We start from the raw sequence: 15616 nt of genomic DNA, 5'->3' as shown, positions 1-15616 counted from the left end.
TACAAAATTAAATACTATAAAGTGGGGTAAAAGGATGAATTCTTTCCTATAATAGTTCAAAGTCAGAAAGATAGTATACAGTACAAGTGCCATGTCTGAGGGGAACAAAGCAGTCTCCCAAAAGGGACATTATACCTTATCTTCATCATAAAGAGACGTGTGACCCGCCTCCGGGAATGTGGGACTCTGGGGTGGGGAGTCAGAGAAGCAGCCCATCACTTCATCAAAGATCCTAAAAAATACAAGAGAAACACCCACCATGAAAACCCAAGTGGCAGGATACTAACACTGCCATTGCCAGCTGAGTCTAAAAGAATAATCTTAGCCTGGGCTCAATAGTTAACTGAATAGAATCACCAGTGGCTAGAGGTGACATGCAAAATTTCACCAAGTGGCAGAAATTAGGAGGATGGATTGTTTAAACTTTAATAAACCATATATATTTTTTCTTTTTTAGAAAGAATGATCTAAAGCTTTTTTGTTTGTTTTGTTTTCCTCATATGTAAGATATGAGCACTGTCATCACTCGTCTTAAAGTAACAGAAAGTGCCTGGAACTTGAGTAGTGACAGACCAATGTAATTACCCCTCCCCCTAGGGTAATGCATCAGTATACATCAAGAGATAGATGCTGAATGCATTTAATCAAAAGATGTATCGTCTCTTGTGGGGCTCACTCTAGTGTTATGTTTAATTTCTCCTGACATTTCACTCATCACAGAGCAGACAGCTTCTTCTGTGGCTCCTCAGGAAAAGATGGTTTTTGTTTGTTTCTTTTTTTCTGACCAGGCCCATACTACAAGTAGAGGCTTGTAGAATCTGAATGAGAGGTAGAAATGCAAGGATATATACCTCTCCAAGGGCATATACAGCAAGGGTTACATCTTTTTAGCTGGCTCATGGCTGTTCGGGAGACCTTTATTCATTTTGCAGAAAGCTGAGACCCCAAAACACAGATGTCCATGGCTCCCCTTGTACAGACATAGTTCCACAATGTCTTACCTGACAAAATCTTCAAAAGTCCGAAAAGAGACCATTCCGCCCATCCGCTGACAAGGTGGAGTGAATGAGTTGTCCAACAGTACATCGCTGACACTAGCTACATGGGTCATGCCATAGTGGTTGAGGTTGGAGGAGAAGGACATTCTAAATGGTAATTCAATCACGTTCATTAGACAAGGAGGGTAGGAGCAAGGACTGGGAAAGTAACAGTAGGGAAAAGGAACTAGGAGAAAACTCTGAAGTAGGGTCAGGTTGCAGAGCAGATTTGGTTTTTTTACCCACTATGGATAAGGTTGTTTTGCTGGATTCATGTTAATCCTTTCTTTTGAATTTCCCTATATAAACTATATTTTCATCACTCCAAAATTTCTTCAAATAAAAAGCTAAGGACTGTTAGGAATTTCCAGGCAGTTTTAATACAATTACATTATAAGATGTCCAATGAATGAATAGCACATAGGGGTTAAAAACCATCCTGCATCTTCCCCCTCCCTAAAGCATTTCCTCCTTTAAAAGGAAGTAAGCAAGCCAAGTGAGTTGTAACTATGCAATGCTTAAGGCATTTTGTTTTCTAGGAGCTGTAATAGAGTAAGTATTCACAGATATATAAAGAGATAGGTATATATATATGTATGTAAAACAATTGTAATTAAGTCACCTGGAATGGTTTAGTAAATAATTATATAAAACATTAGGGTACAGAAACAGGTCACAGTCTACAAAAGGAACTTTACTGAGTAATTTACTTTTTCCTTTAATGGGTTGGTACGGATAGTTATTGGGGTTACAGTTCTCCCTTTTTGAAAGAGAGCTATTTTTCAACCCCAAATTGCACGTTTTTCTTTTCATAGTTAAGCACTTCTATACCAAAACAAAAAAATCTCCATTGAAAGCCCTTAATAATTTCCAGCAAGATACAAAAGGGCAGAGCATGGGTCTCAAAGTATGTGTAAGCATGACAAGCAGCTGCTAAACGGAGATGCTTGAAGAGAACTGAACTGATTTGTTCAACCTAAAAACAATGAATCTCTATATTTCTTGATGCACCTTAACAGTATGTACTGATAAATAATACTGTAAAGTGTTTCTGAATGCTCAATCAGGACAGCCTGTTAGGAAGGATCAAGCTAAAGGATGCCTCCAGGACTTGCCTGACATGTTACCAGCATACTGATCTGAAGCAAGTTCAGGGCAAGGCAAATTCATGGCACTTGAATTTGGGGAACTGCCCCAAAAATCTCCTTGAAGTACACCACCTGCAGTGTTGCAGGGGGAAGAGAGACGACAACGTGGACTTGATATCTGGGTACATATTGTACCCTATCGCAAATCATAATTACAAGGCAGTGGAATTCTTTGTAGGATGGGAGTGCTGCTCACACAGACTATAGAGACTGACACTCCAGGTTTTTATTCCTTTGGCGAGTGATGACTATGGAAAAGGTACATCATCTTTTGACAGTACTCGGGAGTAGAAGGCAAAGTGGGAGAGGAAACCATTGATACAATGAATGAAACAAACAACGAAACACACATCAAGCAAGTCTTACACATGGTGCTCACTAGAAACTGGGATTCAGAGTTGTATTACCACAGAAGTGCTATCATCCTCCTCTTTTCTAGGATCACCAAATATATTTACTAAAAGAGCAAGTTTGTGAGGCATTGTATCTTTTCTACTTGCTTGGCATTAAGCAGGAAAGATAAAAGGGTTCCAGACCACATTTAAAGGGAACTCCCTCTGAAGAAGCTAACAAACTATGTTTGTGGCAACCATGGGGTTAAGTAGCTTTTTCACTCAACTGAACCCCATGGGAAATATCGACTATTCAGTTTCCCCTCACTGCTATGCTTGTGAACCAGGGCGGCTAAAGGCAGGCAGGAATGAGCCAAGCCCACTCACCAAGGGAAGATTACAAGACCAATTAAAAGCATTCCCTTTCCTCTCCACATCCAAATTGGGATCTAAAAGCTATGATTAGTTTTGATTACTTAATATTTTAAAGGGAGAGGGACAAAATAAATGTAAATCTATAAATAGTTCCATGTGTAGCTGATTATCTGCAAAGATCTTGCCATCAACTTACTATTGCTTTTGCATATTGTGGATTCAATTCCAATCAGAATTGTTATCCTCTCAAACTTGCATTGTGTTGCCTTGCTTGGTTCAAGAGACAGGAGAACCCAAAATACTAAAATATCACTTATGTTATATTAGCCTGGAAACCTCCACACAGGGTTAAACACATCAAAACTTAAATATACTTTTCCAATGTTAATCTTATTATAGGTCTGAAATAAAAACTGACTATCATTATAACATTTTAACACTTTAGAAAATTAACTAACAAACTGATAAAACATGAGATCAGCTATTTCTGGATCTGCACTCCTCTAAAAGGAGAAGCAAATTAGAGAAACTAAAAATTGTAAAAACTGTGAATAATTTGCCAGGATAGGAGTAACCTTAAGGGTTTCTCCTCTGAAAGCCCCAAACTACACAGAGAACTTAGCAAAAGAAGATGTTGCTAGCAAGGCTGAACATAAGGCAGACAAACCCCCTATCATATACAGCTAGATGGGAGCTTCTCCATACTGAGGCTTTTCAAGTAGTGCTTTTTGAACAACTGAAGAAAAGCTGAAGACATGTTTTCCAAACAGAAAGAATAATTTAGTATGTCCAAAGGGGAGCTCAGGACTCCCTAGCAGATAACACATTATCATGTCAAGTGTTGTGTTATTTTTTTCCTGGTTTCACTATTCTAAGTTACTTAAAGGTGCTTTTAATTGGAAAAGAAACTAAACATACGGTACCTGTTTAGCGTAGGGATGTTCCCTCTGTAATTAAACAACCACAGTTAGTTACTGATAGGTTAGTGAAAGCCATAATAAAAGAATTGTCAGAGCAGATATAGACCAGTCATGAGGAGCTCCAATTTGGCAGCTCTGGCATTCAGCAGACATAATTAAGTGCTCATTACCCTTCAACCCCCAGGATGCCTCCAAAGTGGCATGCTCCTAACCTACCTCACCACAGCAGCTGTTGATGGAAAGGGTCAAAATGTATTTACCATGGATTTTAAAAATAGCTCTATTACCAAAAAAAAAAAAAAAAAAAAAAAATGCAGAGTAGTGGTAAAACACAGGCTGATGAAAATTAATTTAAGCTATATGATATGGTATATTAACTTAAGCTTCAATAAGAAATATAATTCTTCACAGGATTCTTAGAGACTCTTCTTTCTTGTTCCTATTACTGAAGGTGTAATAAGGAGGTCCAGGGAAGTTGATTCCACAGCTCCTCCTACCTTAATCGCTTATCCAGGATATGTGACAGACCTACAAATTCTCCACCAAAGAAAAGTATCCAGGAATCTGGGTTCCCAGCTACCTGTTCTAAGTCTTTTTAACCATACTCTTCCTCCCACGAAGAAGAGCAGAGGGGAAGGTACTGTATTCTAGGAGCTTAAAAGAACTGAAAATCATGCAGGAAAATAATGATAAATGATTCTATGATCAGAGCAGTATAAGTTGTTAAAATTAATTAATACATTGTAATTAAATGAGTTTAGGGTCATAATGATTTTAAAAATTGCTGTTAGCTTAAAAACTCTAGGCCTCTCATAAATAAAACCTTATCTAAATTTGACTACCATAGAACTTCCTTATAATGTGCCAAAATCATGAAAGAAAGAGCACGATAAGAATAGGAAACTGCAAGGCACATCTCCCACATTCTCTTTGGCCTTTGCCACTAACTCCTTTTAAAAGATTTCCCCAACTGAAAAATAATCAAACAAATAAAAACCTTTATTTTCAATGTTAAATGGGCAAAGTTATACTTACCACCTACAATTTAGGGGCATTGTAAGGGGGCTGATTGGTTGATATCTTAACCTTCTAACATTCTTTTATCAGCATTTAATCACTGTTGGGGTTTTCTAGCACACAGAGGACTTAATGGGCAGAACATAGTGGGTGGTGCTGATGATATGTGGGAAGGAAGATAGAGGGAGGAAAATGATGCACTTTCCATGGCAGTAGAAGGAGCAGAATAGACTGAGCAGGCCATATAAATAAAAAGCTGTGACATATCACTGCACACAAACTGTATACCTCATGTGATTTGTGAGTAGAAATGCTCTTTGCATCAAACCTGTATCACAGAGTGAATTCATAAGACAGCAAGAGCAACCTCCGAGTGCAGAAACCTGAACCTTTGCTGTTTGGATTCCTTAAGCCTCTCACTCAGGAGGGTGGGTTTTATTTTTACAAGAGATCCTTAGTTATAACGCACTTGGGCCTCAACAATACAGAAAAAATATGCACAGGTTCTAGAACAGAGGGAGGTACAGCTGAACAGAAAACTAACCGCAGATGCTAATGAGAATAGTCTCCCTTTTACGATATAAAGGATACTAAAGAAAGGGGCCACCTGCACAGTTTCTTACCATGAATCTCAGTTCAGAGAGAACTCTACAACCAAGGAAACCTCAGGTTCCATTCATCCAGGTTTCTAGAGTTTAAAAACCAGTATAATCTCTCTCAACTGTTAACAAATTTCCTAATCTAATAAAACAACCTAACTGCTTCTGTAGCTACATTCTAATCCCTTTGGGAGTCTTCACAGGATGACGGCCATGTTTTCAGTAGAAAAAGGCCTGAACTGAAAAGAACACCAATAACAACAAAAAGCCAGGCTTTCTCCACCAGCAACTCTCAAGCTCCTACAGAGAGCTCCCTGCTGCTTTGTTATAAGAATTATGCACCATCTACACAGTATGGGGCAAAAAGCAAAAACTCCAACATCTCTAATTTTTAAAGGAATGGTCCCAAATCAATCATGTAAGTAGGTTTAGAGCCAGCTTATCCACTTTGGTAGAATAAGAATCTGTGGGGATGTAAGGGAGATAAGCAAGGAAGGAAGGAAGGATAAACTGTCTATTAACAGATAAATACTTAGTCATGTCCATAATGATCATTTACATGTTTCCTTTTTTTTTTCTTTCTCTTTTTTTAAGAAATAGAGACAAGGTCCCACTATGTTGCCCAGGCTAGTCTTGAACTCCTGAGCTCAAGTGATCCTCCTATCTCAGCCTCCCAAAGTGCTAGGATTATAGGCATGAGCCAGCAAACCTGGCCACTACATATTTTTCATCCTATACAAGGGCTATATGGTCAATTTAAGAATATGACAAATGTGGCATATCGCACACTACTATGATACACCAGAAAGCTAGATTAACACTCTGTACCAAAAAAAAAAAAAAAAAGCCACACACACAACTAAGGGAAGAGATTGTATAGGAGTCAAATATTCCATTTATGTAGCTGGAAATAAAATTTGCCACATTCCACTGCATACTCATCATGCAAAAATAGTCAAATTAGGCCGGGTGCAGTGGCTCATGCCTATAATCCCAGCACTTTGGGAGACTGAGGTGGGTGGATCACTTGAGCCCAGGAGTTTAAGACCAGCCCAGGCAACATCTCCAAAATCCATCTTTATACACACACACACACACACATACACACTCACACAAATACAAAAGTTAGCCAGGTGTGGTGGCACACAGTACACCTGTAATCCCAGCTACTCAGAAGGTTGAGGTGGGAGGATCGCTTGAGCCAGGAGGCAGAGGTTACAGTGAGCCAAGATCATGCCACTGCACTCCAGCCTGGGTAACAAAGTAAGTCTCAAAAAAAAAAAAAAAAAAAAAAAGAAAGTAAAATTGCTCAATCTTTGATAAGGCAATCAAGTATATTTTCAAATACATAAATGGGATATAAATTCACTTCTTATCTGCTGTTTGGGCTATTCAAAACACTTATTATAATGAATCTTCATTTACAACATTTGATAAATATTAGAACCACTTTCTTTCTAGTAGATTAGCTCCATTTTACAGATGTGATAACCAAAAAACCAAAGAGGATGCTTTCAATGACATTGTTCAATATGGTGTCATAAACGACAATCTACACCTGGCATTTTCTCATCTCGGCTCTCCCAGTTAGCATTCCACATCAATATAGATTTTAGAGAAAGACAAGAGAAATCCTGTGAATTCTGAGGTTCCTGGCACTAAGTCACCTCTGATTTTATTGCTCTGCCTGCCCAGAATGGCTGGAGAGCTTGCTTCAATATGAATGCAAAGTCAGAGTTGCCGCCTGCTAGCTGAACCCTCTTTAATTTAAAGAACACTGACTTCTCTGGCAGCCACAAGTTCTGTGAGCCTTTTTACCATCCCTTCCAGCTGAATTTCATTTGGCTTGATTCTAGCTGGCCCTACATAAATCTTTTATCATATAAAAATGCTCCTGATTCTTTTGCTTCCTAACTTGAAGAAGAAAAAAAAAAGAGCCTATATGAAAATGATGGGGATGCATGCAAACAAGCAGTGGTTACATCAAGCTGTGACTGAAAGCCAGTATAGGGCAACTCTTTTGAAATCAGGCAGCAAAGCAGAATCAGAAGAGGTCAGCTGAATAACCTACTAGCAGCCACTAACAGCAGTACCATAGGAGAAAGAGCAATTTGACTGGCTGTGACCAGTGGTGGTCTCTTCGCGTGACTATATTTCTGCAGGAGAATCCAAATCAAGAACTGTAAAACACATCTGAACCATGTATTTCTACTGGCATCTCCCCCACCACCTCCTTGCAGTTCAGATGCCCTGATTCTACTGCAGAGCTTTAGTTTACAATAAAATGATCATTACTTCATTCATTTGCAGCCCCTCCAAAGCCCCTTCTTTGCTCTGCTAGAAGATTTTGCTCTTTCTGAAACAAGTATACCAACAGAGCTACAGCATATTACTGTTGCCTGCTGTATAATTAACTGTGAACCCACAGCACAAAACTACAGGGATTTACAGGTGTCCTGGATTCTGCTTTTCCTTCCCCCAGGACTCAGCTAGTCTTCCTTGACAAGAAGGGACCTTGGGCTACCCTAATGATATATTGAGAGTTTTAAACTCAACTCTCCAATCTTACAAGTCTAGAGTGCCAAAATAACACAGCAGAGACTAGAAGCTGAGCCACAGATACAGGAAAGCACTTTGGTAAGCACTTAAACCTGCTGAGAATCTTCTCTTCTGCCAGATACTTGCATCTTATCAGCAGACTACCCTGAATGAAGGAAGCAAGCACTGTAAGATTTCATTTATTTATAGCTCATTCTGGCTTGCTAACTACAACAAGTGCTCCCACTGCAGAAACAATGCTACAAGTTGGATGACGTCTGAGTATATCAGTACTATCCAAAGAAAGGTCTAATCTCTGGGTGTTAAAGATTATCAGAATTCTTGAGAATGGCAGTTGGCTACCAGTTAGTCACATGGAAGGCTCCTGATTTCTAACCTTCCTTATGAATAAAAAGTCCAGAGGCCACCCACCAACAGCTGAACATTGAGGATGGATGTCAAGCAGCCTAAACTCAGCCATGACCAAAACACATGCTATCGGGGAAAACACAGCCAACCTCTTCTGGAGGTAAGACTTGATAAAAGAGAAGTATTTGAATTAAAACATTATAACACAGAAGGCCAAATTCACAAGTAGCAAATAGCAGAGAAGGTACAGTGGAATCCCACTTAACTAAAGCATGGATTTCCATCTACGAAATAGGTGGAAATAAACACCAATAGGTCCTCACCCATTATATATGTATGGAAACGTACAACAAAGTACACTTCCATCTCCTGCATCAAATGTGATGCTTCTTATTTGAATCACAGATTAAAGGTTAAAAAGATTACTCATGTTCACTAGCGTATATTAATTATAAAAATCACTTGGAGTTTTAAATTGTGTACTCCCAGACTGTCATATTATATTATATAGAGTCATATGCATAGGCACAATTTATGAGATAATATACTTTACATATGTTTGTATAAATATAGCTATATTCTAAAAGATCAAATACTAGTTGACTGAAGAATTTGTTTCCAGATTATCCTGAGGCACTTAATATGCCCAAAGCTTAGTGAAATCCTGAAGGTCAAATGATTCAATGAATTGTGCAAAATACAGACATTCAGGATGATGCTTCAGTGTAACAAGCTTTCCCATCTCCAGCACCAGTGAGTGATACTTAAGTTTCTGAATAGGAAAAAAGACAGACATATACAAAACTTGGGCTCTAAACCCTGAGACTCACTAGGGGAAGAAGGAGAAAAAGGAATATTCAATGATATAGTTTGAACTCCAGGATTAAGTCATGTAAAACTCACTAAAGGGCTGGGCTCACAGAATCTTCAATGAGAGAATTAGGTTCTAGAAGTCTGCACAATAATAAAATGCTCCCTTAGTATAGACCAGTTGCCCTGAATATTCCTGCACCATGAAAACAACTTGAGATAGTCACTTCTCCTTCAAGAACACAAGTCAGTTAAAAAATGACACATTAAAAAAAAAAAAAAATCCCCTCCCCTCAAAAAGAATCACACAGCCTTTAAATGCTAAGAAGGTAAAAAACGAAACACACACACACACACACACACAACATACACATGCATTACATATACATATACATATGTGTGTGTGTGCATATATATGTATATATATAAAAATATGTTTCTAACTATGCTTAAATCAGAAAAATCTCTTCAGATGCTGTTCAAGTGAAGGAAATTTTAGAAGTAAAGGGTAAATCCAGACCAGGAGCTTCCCTGAGTGAAGTTCTAGTAACTGGATCCTCTGCTGAATAAGACCTACAGATGTCAAATAAGTTGGAACTACAGTCCCCAGAAAAAAAATTTGGAAGTCTTGGGTAGAAGATCAAAAAGGAGATAATATACCTCAACTGATGCACACCTAGCAAGAAGGATGAAATAGGAAGTCACACAGATTAGGAATAAACTATTTAGTAATCTGCTTTTTAAAAAAATTATTGGAGTTTTTTTTTCCTAAAAATAGTCGAATTATACCAAAAAAGAGTAACCACATGTCAAACAATGCAAAGTCCTATGATGAATTAAAACAAAAACAAAAATGTACCAAATATGTTACTACAAAGCAACTGTTCAAGTGTGCTAAAAAACAGGTGTCTTCTCCCTTTTCAGAGGCTCCCCTAGTCATTTGTAATATATTTTGCCCACTTCTCTAAAAATCAAAACAGGTCCTAATAAGTAAGATACAGGTCTTCAATCCCAACAGCAACTAAGGGATTTTCCTGAAAAAAAAACAAAAAAAAACAAAAAAAACAAAAAAACAAATAAAAAAAACTCTGCTGCCAGTTTGCAGACAGAGTGCCATGTTTCACCCCAACCTATGGAGGCTAAATCACAGTCAAAAACAAACTGCGTGACTGGGAATTATAGTAAGAGGAGTTAAAAAACAAAAACAAGGGCAGGTGCAGTGGCTCACGCTTGTAATCCCAGCACTTTGGGAGGCCGAGGCAGGTAGATCACCTGAGGTCGGGAGTTGGAGACCAGCCTGACCAACACGGAGAAACCCCATCTCTACTAAAAAATCAAAATTAGTGGGGTGTGGTGGCGCACGCCTGTAATCCCAGCTAATCGGGAGGCTGAGGCAGGAGAATTGCTTGAACCTGGAAGGCAGAGGTTGTGTTGACCAAGATAGCGCCACTGCACTCCAGCCTGGGCAACAAGAGCAAAACTCTATCTCGAAAAAAAAAAAAAAAAGCTGCAGGAATGGAATTCCACACACAATGAGATTGCAGTCTTGCTTTGATATTACAGCTTACTAAGACACTTCTAATGATGTGCTGGACAAACTCTGTCTACTTCAAAAACACCTAGCTAGGAATGCGAAGACCAAGTGCAAGGAAAGAAAACACAAAAAATTGGTTAAACAAAATACCGTGGCTCATGCCTGTAATCCCAGCACTTTGGGAGGCTGAGGCAGACGGATCAAGAGGTAATGAGATCGAAACCATCCTGGCTAACACGGTGAAACCCCATCTCTATTAAAAATACAAAAAATTAGCCGGGCGTCGTGGCAGGCACCTGTAGTCCCAGCTACTCGGGAGGGTGAGGCAGGAGAATCGCTTGAACTCAGGAGGGGGAGCTTGCAGTGAGCCCAGATCGTGCCACTGCACTCCAGCCTGGGCGACAGAGTGAGACTCTATCTAAAAAAAAAAAAACCTGTTTTCTCCCCCAATAATTTTTGGTCTGTACTAGGTATGGTGGCACATGCCTGTAGTCCCAGCTACTTGAGAGGCTGAAGCAGGAGAATTATTTGAGACCAGCCTAGGAACATGGCAAGACCCCATCTCTATGGGAGGGGGAAAAAAAAATTGGTTTGTTAACCTCAATTGGGAAAAATATAAAATTCTGTTTTGCATTGATAAGTAAAATATGTATGATTCATATGCCTTTTCTTTATTCTCACTGATTTTTAAAGCATTCATAAAACATTGTAGTGTAACATCTATAACATCAAGTGTGGATAATTCCTGTAACTACTAAGAATAAGCAACATAAGAATAATAATTTTTCCTCTCTCTACGAGCACTACCAGTAACCAAAAAAAAAAAAAAAAGAGGGCTCAATGTGACTGTCCTAATTAATTTTTGGTCTAAGTTGAACTGTCTAATATAGCAGCCATTAGCCACATGCAGCTAGGGTAGTACTTGGAATACGGCTAGTTTATATTGAGATATGCTGTAAGTATAGAATACATGCTAAATTTCAAAGATACCGTATGAATAAAAGAAAAAAATATTAACAATTGTTATTACATATTGAAATGGTATTTTAGATATAATGGGTTAAATAAGATGTTATCTGAATTAATTTTATCTGTTTCTTTTTACTCTTTTAAATGTGGCCAATAGAAAATTTTAAATAACATGTAGCTTGTATTATATTTCTATTTGACAGTACTGGTTTAGAAGTAGTAACTGTCAATTATAGCTGTTCATCAGAGCTCAGAGGAGCTTTTCAAAGTGGTCACCTGGACTCTAATCCAAAATGAATTGGGTCTTGAAAGTCAGGAGCCCAATATGTGTATTTTCAAATTACCCCTCAGATAATTCTGAGAATCATTAATCTAGAGGTTAGTGGACATAACTGAGCCTTACAGGACAGAGTGGAACAAATATTGGTAACCCTCTGTAACTTCTTTCTGTAGAATGAGAAACAATATGCTTTTTGCCTGCTTGATCAAAACAATAACACACAAAAAAAGTACTGGAGTTAGAAAAAGAAGAAAAGTACTTGGCTCAAAACTAGCTAAATCTAAAAGAGCTTAGATGTCTGTTTAAGATGAGCAGGCCTATTGTATAATAAAGACTTTGGCCACTGTCTCTGGTTCCTGGAAGAGAGACTAAATCCTTATAATTTCCCAAATAATAGGAGTGTCACTGTTATTTATAAGCCCCTTGGATCACACCCGAGTTTATGCTAAGAGATGAGATGACTCAGAAGGGGAGCTGGTCACTAGAAAGACCAACTATATGATTAGAGGGTTGAGGGCTTTCAGCCGGCTGGACCTCTGGGAGGGGAGATTGAGTTTAATCATGTAGGCTATGATTTAATCAAGCATGCCTACGTAATGAAGCCCCGATTCTGGACACTGAAGGTCAATGGAGCTTCTTGGTTGGTGAACACATGGATGTGCTGAGAGGGCTGATAAACTCTGATTCCACAGGGAACAAACAGGGAAGCTCCGTGTTTGAGACCATCCCACACTTCACCCTAAGCGTCTTGTGCTTTTGGCTGATCCTGACAATAAAACTGTAGTGCTTGAACTCTGTGAGTTGTTCTTCGGGAATTATCAAACTGAGAAAATTGAGGGGACCCTCAAATTTGTAGCCAGTTGGTCAGAAGTGCAAGTGGCCAGGGGACCCCACTTATGGCCCCATCTGAAGTAGAGACAATTTGGTGGTGGACTGAGCCCTTAGCCTGTGGCATCTGATCTAACTTCAGATGGCTAGTGTCAGAATTCAATTGCAGTACACCAGCTGGTGTCACAATAAGGTTATAAATCCAAATTTTAACAAAAACATTTGGGGGAAAAATATATTTTTTATATATATAAAATATATTTTTTTCATATATATTATAGATAATGTATTATGTATATAATCTTATAAAACTAAATTCAAGTAGTAAATCTGCAATAACTGAACAAGCTACACTCTGAAACTGAATACATCATTTTATGATCAAACCTGATCATTTGATCCTAAACAAAAGAACTTAAGATCCAAAAAACATTAAAGCGATTTTAACATTTTTCTGGTTTTCACAAAGATGATTTTATTTTTCCTTTTTATTTTGCAATTATCTTCACCTTCACAGTTACACCAATAATAATGATGACCATAACAATAATAGTCCAGCAGGTTTAGAAGGGAGACTTCAGGGAGATTACAGGATTACTGTTATGTTCAAGTCTGATCTTTATCCACAGGCATGTCCAGATGTTGGGAGGGACAGGCATATAAGTTTTGTAACCACATTGAACTAACCAAGATTCACACTCTTGACATAGAAAGGTGAATAAGATTTCTTAACAAAGCAGTCAAGAAGAATTTCTCTCATTTTTCAGCCAACATTCCCTCACCAAACTGGACATATCCTCAAATAAAAAAAAGTAGGACAGGGAGAACAATTAAGAAAGACAAGGAGAGTGATGAGGAGGGAAGGAAATCAGAAGCGGCCCTGCAGCCTGACTACAAATCACTGCCCAAAGGGAAGAAGGAGAAAGCAGGAAGAAAAGGAGAACTGCCCTGAGAATTACAAAGAGCATTAAGTATAGCGTGTAGTTCTCTACAATTATTCAAGGAATGCAGGAAAAGAAAGAAGACTGAGTGCTGTGCCCATGTGTGCCATGAGTACTTTGCCGCTCACTGAAGGACAACCATTCGTTTCTAGAAAATGAGATTCTGAAATCCATGGAGGCAAAAATGTACCGAGAGATGCTTGCTAAATCAAGGATATATGCTTTTCTCTGCCAGCCATAAGGTATTTTCGAGGTAGAGAAGTGAAAGGATATTCTGAGACAAAGAAGAGAGGTACTTTTTCTGAAGATGCCTCTGCTCATCTGCCGACCTCTGCTGGATCAACAGTGGCATCCAGTGGCCAAAAGTCTCAGCACAGACTTCTTTGTCTCCAGAAAGGGTTTCTATTGCTTTGGGTGAAGTGGCAATTTAGAACAAAACCATTTCTGGTGTCTATAACTAAGGTTCCCCAAAGACACAGTACTTTGTAATACCAAGTGAAGAACCAAAGGCCATAAAGAAGAAATGGAGAGGGGCAGGTTAAGATTGGCTGTGGTATTTATATTTCCTGTGGTATTACTAAAAAGAATGAAAGCACAGGAGGGGATGAACCTATGTGTGGGTGGAATTCCTAGATTTTCATTGCCTTAGAATACTTTTTAAAAGATAGCCTATAAGATAAAGTATTTTCATTTTAAAACAAAAGCAATTCTGAAACAAAAATGTCCATATGTACATTTTATTTTTTAAAAGACACAGGAAGGGACAAATAATGTAATTATCATGGCTTAATTCAGTAATTTATTTGAGATTAAGAAGTTTGGTTCTGTAATGTAATTTTTAAAAACTGATTGAATTTCAACTGCTAAATTCAGGTTGTCTGTTTTAGGAAGATAATGAAACTGGCTCAGGTATAACCTCAACCCATAGCAAACATGTAGAAAAGAAAAGCATTCCACCCAAAATATTTTTTTGGTCTAATTGCTGATTTAAATTGTTAAAAAGAGTGATTTTTCTGGCAAAGTTCTAGCAAGTAAAATGCTAGTAAATTCTTTCTAATTTTTTAAAAAAGAAAAACTATTTCCTCAGTGACATAATACAAGCAAGAACGAATGGAATAATCCTAAACTTTCATCTTACTTAGACCATAATTTTTCTCTTTAGATCAAAGAAGTGGGCACCAAAAGGCTCTTCTCTTATGGTTCATATTGTTCATTTTTTGCCCTACATTTCTAACTAAAAAAACATGGAATTGTCATACACATTACTCCCCTTGATTCTCATGGTATACCCCTGGCTGGCTCGGGTACACATACCACTTCAAACTCACCTGTTTGGATGAGATGTGGGCAGCATGAACTGGAATTCCACCACACAGGTGTTGTCCTTAAGCTGGCGGTGTTGTACACTGTTAAGTTCGTAGGCAATATAAGCCCTTCGAACATACACCTGGTTCAAAAGAAACCCTCAGTAAATAAATTTCAAAAACAGAAATTAAGAAAATAGCCCAGAAAAAGAGTCTTGAAACGAGGTATCTGAGGCAGAAGGTGCTCTGTGGGAAGAGAAGTCCCAAGGCCCTATGTATACGTACATATCTTGCTTTAATTAATAAAGCTGGAGTCTTAATACTATAACCACGACTACTAATGAAAACAAAACTAGGCTGCCTCTGCTGGACACCTATGTGCACTGTAAACCTTCTTCCACACTAACCTAAACCCTGGAGAAGATTTAATCTTTAGCAAAAGACAGCATATAGAACTACAACTGTTAATCTATTAAGCATGATCATTTCAACAGAAGATTAAGCAGTGAGAAAAATGAGAGGTGCTGATTTTGAGCCACTTACAGAGTGAAAATAGAAGACACAAGCAATCACAGTACAGTTCAACTCTTTTACTATCTCATGTCTTTGTTTTAT

At 38.3% G+C, this 15616-nt stretch overlaps 1 protein-coding gene across 9 annotated transcripts in view; it reads right to left on the bottom strand.

Moving 5' to 3' along the window:
* ACACA (acetyl-CoA carboxylase alpha) overlaps window positions 1-15616 on the bottom strand; it is a 331795-nt gene that overhangs the window by 121278 nt on the left and 194901 nt on the right. For 7 of the 9 annotated variants that reach the window (XM_054456897.2, XM_063655503.1, XM_063655506.1 and 4 more), the window contains 4 exons: window positions 15026-15144; window positions 3816-3839; window positions 1002-1145; window positions 136-232 (listed from right to left, as the gene is read on the bottom strand). In XM_054456897.2, coding sequence (XP_054312872.1) covers window positions 136-232; window positions 1002-1145; window positions 3816-3839; window positions 15026-15144 — 384 coding nt within the window. The remainder of the gene's footprint in view (window positions 1-135; window positions 233-1001; window positions 1146-3815; window positions 3840-15025; window positions 15145-15616) is intronic. The other 2 variants (XM_063655504.1, XM_063655505.1) reach the window with 1 other exon arrangement.

This window comes from Pongo pygmaeus, chromosome 19 (assembly GCF_028885625.2).
Source record: "Pongo pygmaeus isolate AG05252 chromosome 19, NHGRI_mPonPyg2-v2.0_pri, whole genome shotgun sequence".
Taxonomy (NCBI): Eukaryota; Metazoa; Chordata; class Mammalia; order Primates; family Hominidae; genus Pongo; species Pongo pygmaeus.
The sequence above is the reverse complement of the archived record's forward strand: the minus strand, read 5'-3'. Positions and strand labels throughout refer to the sequence as shown.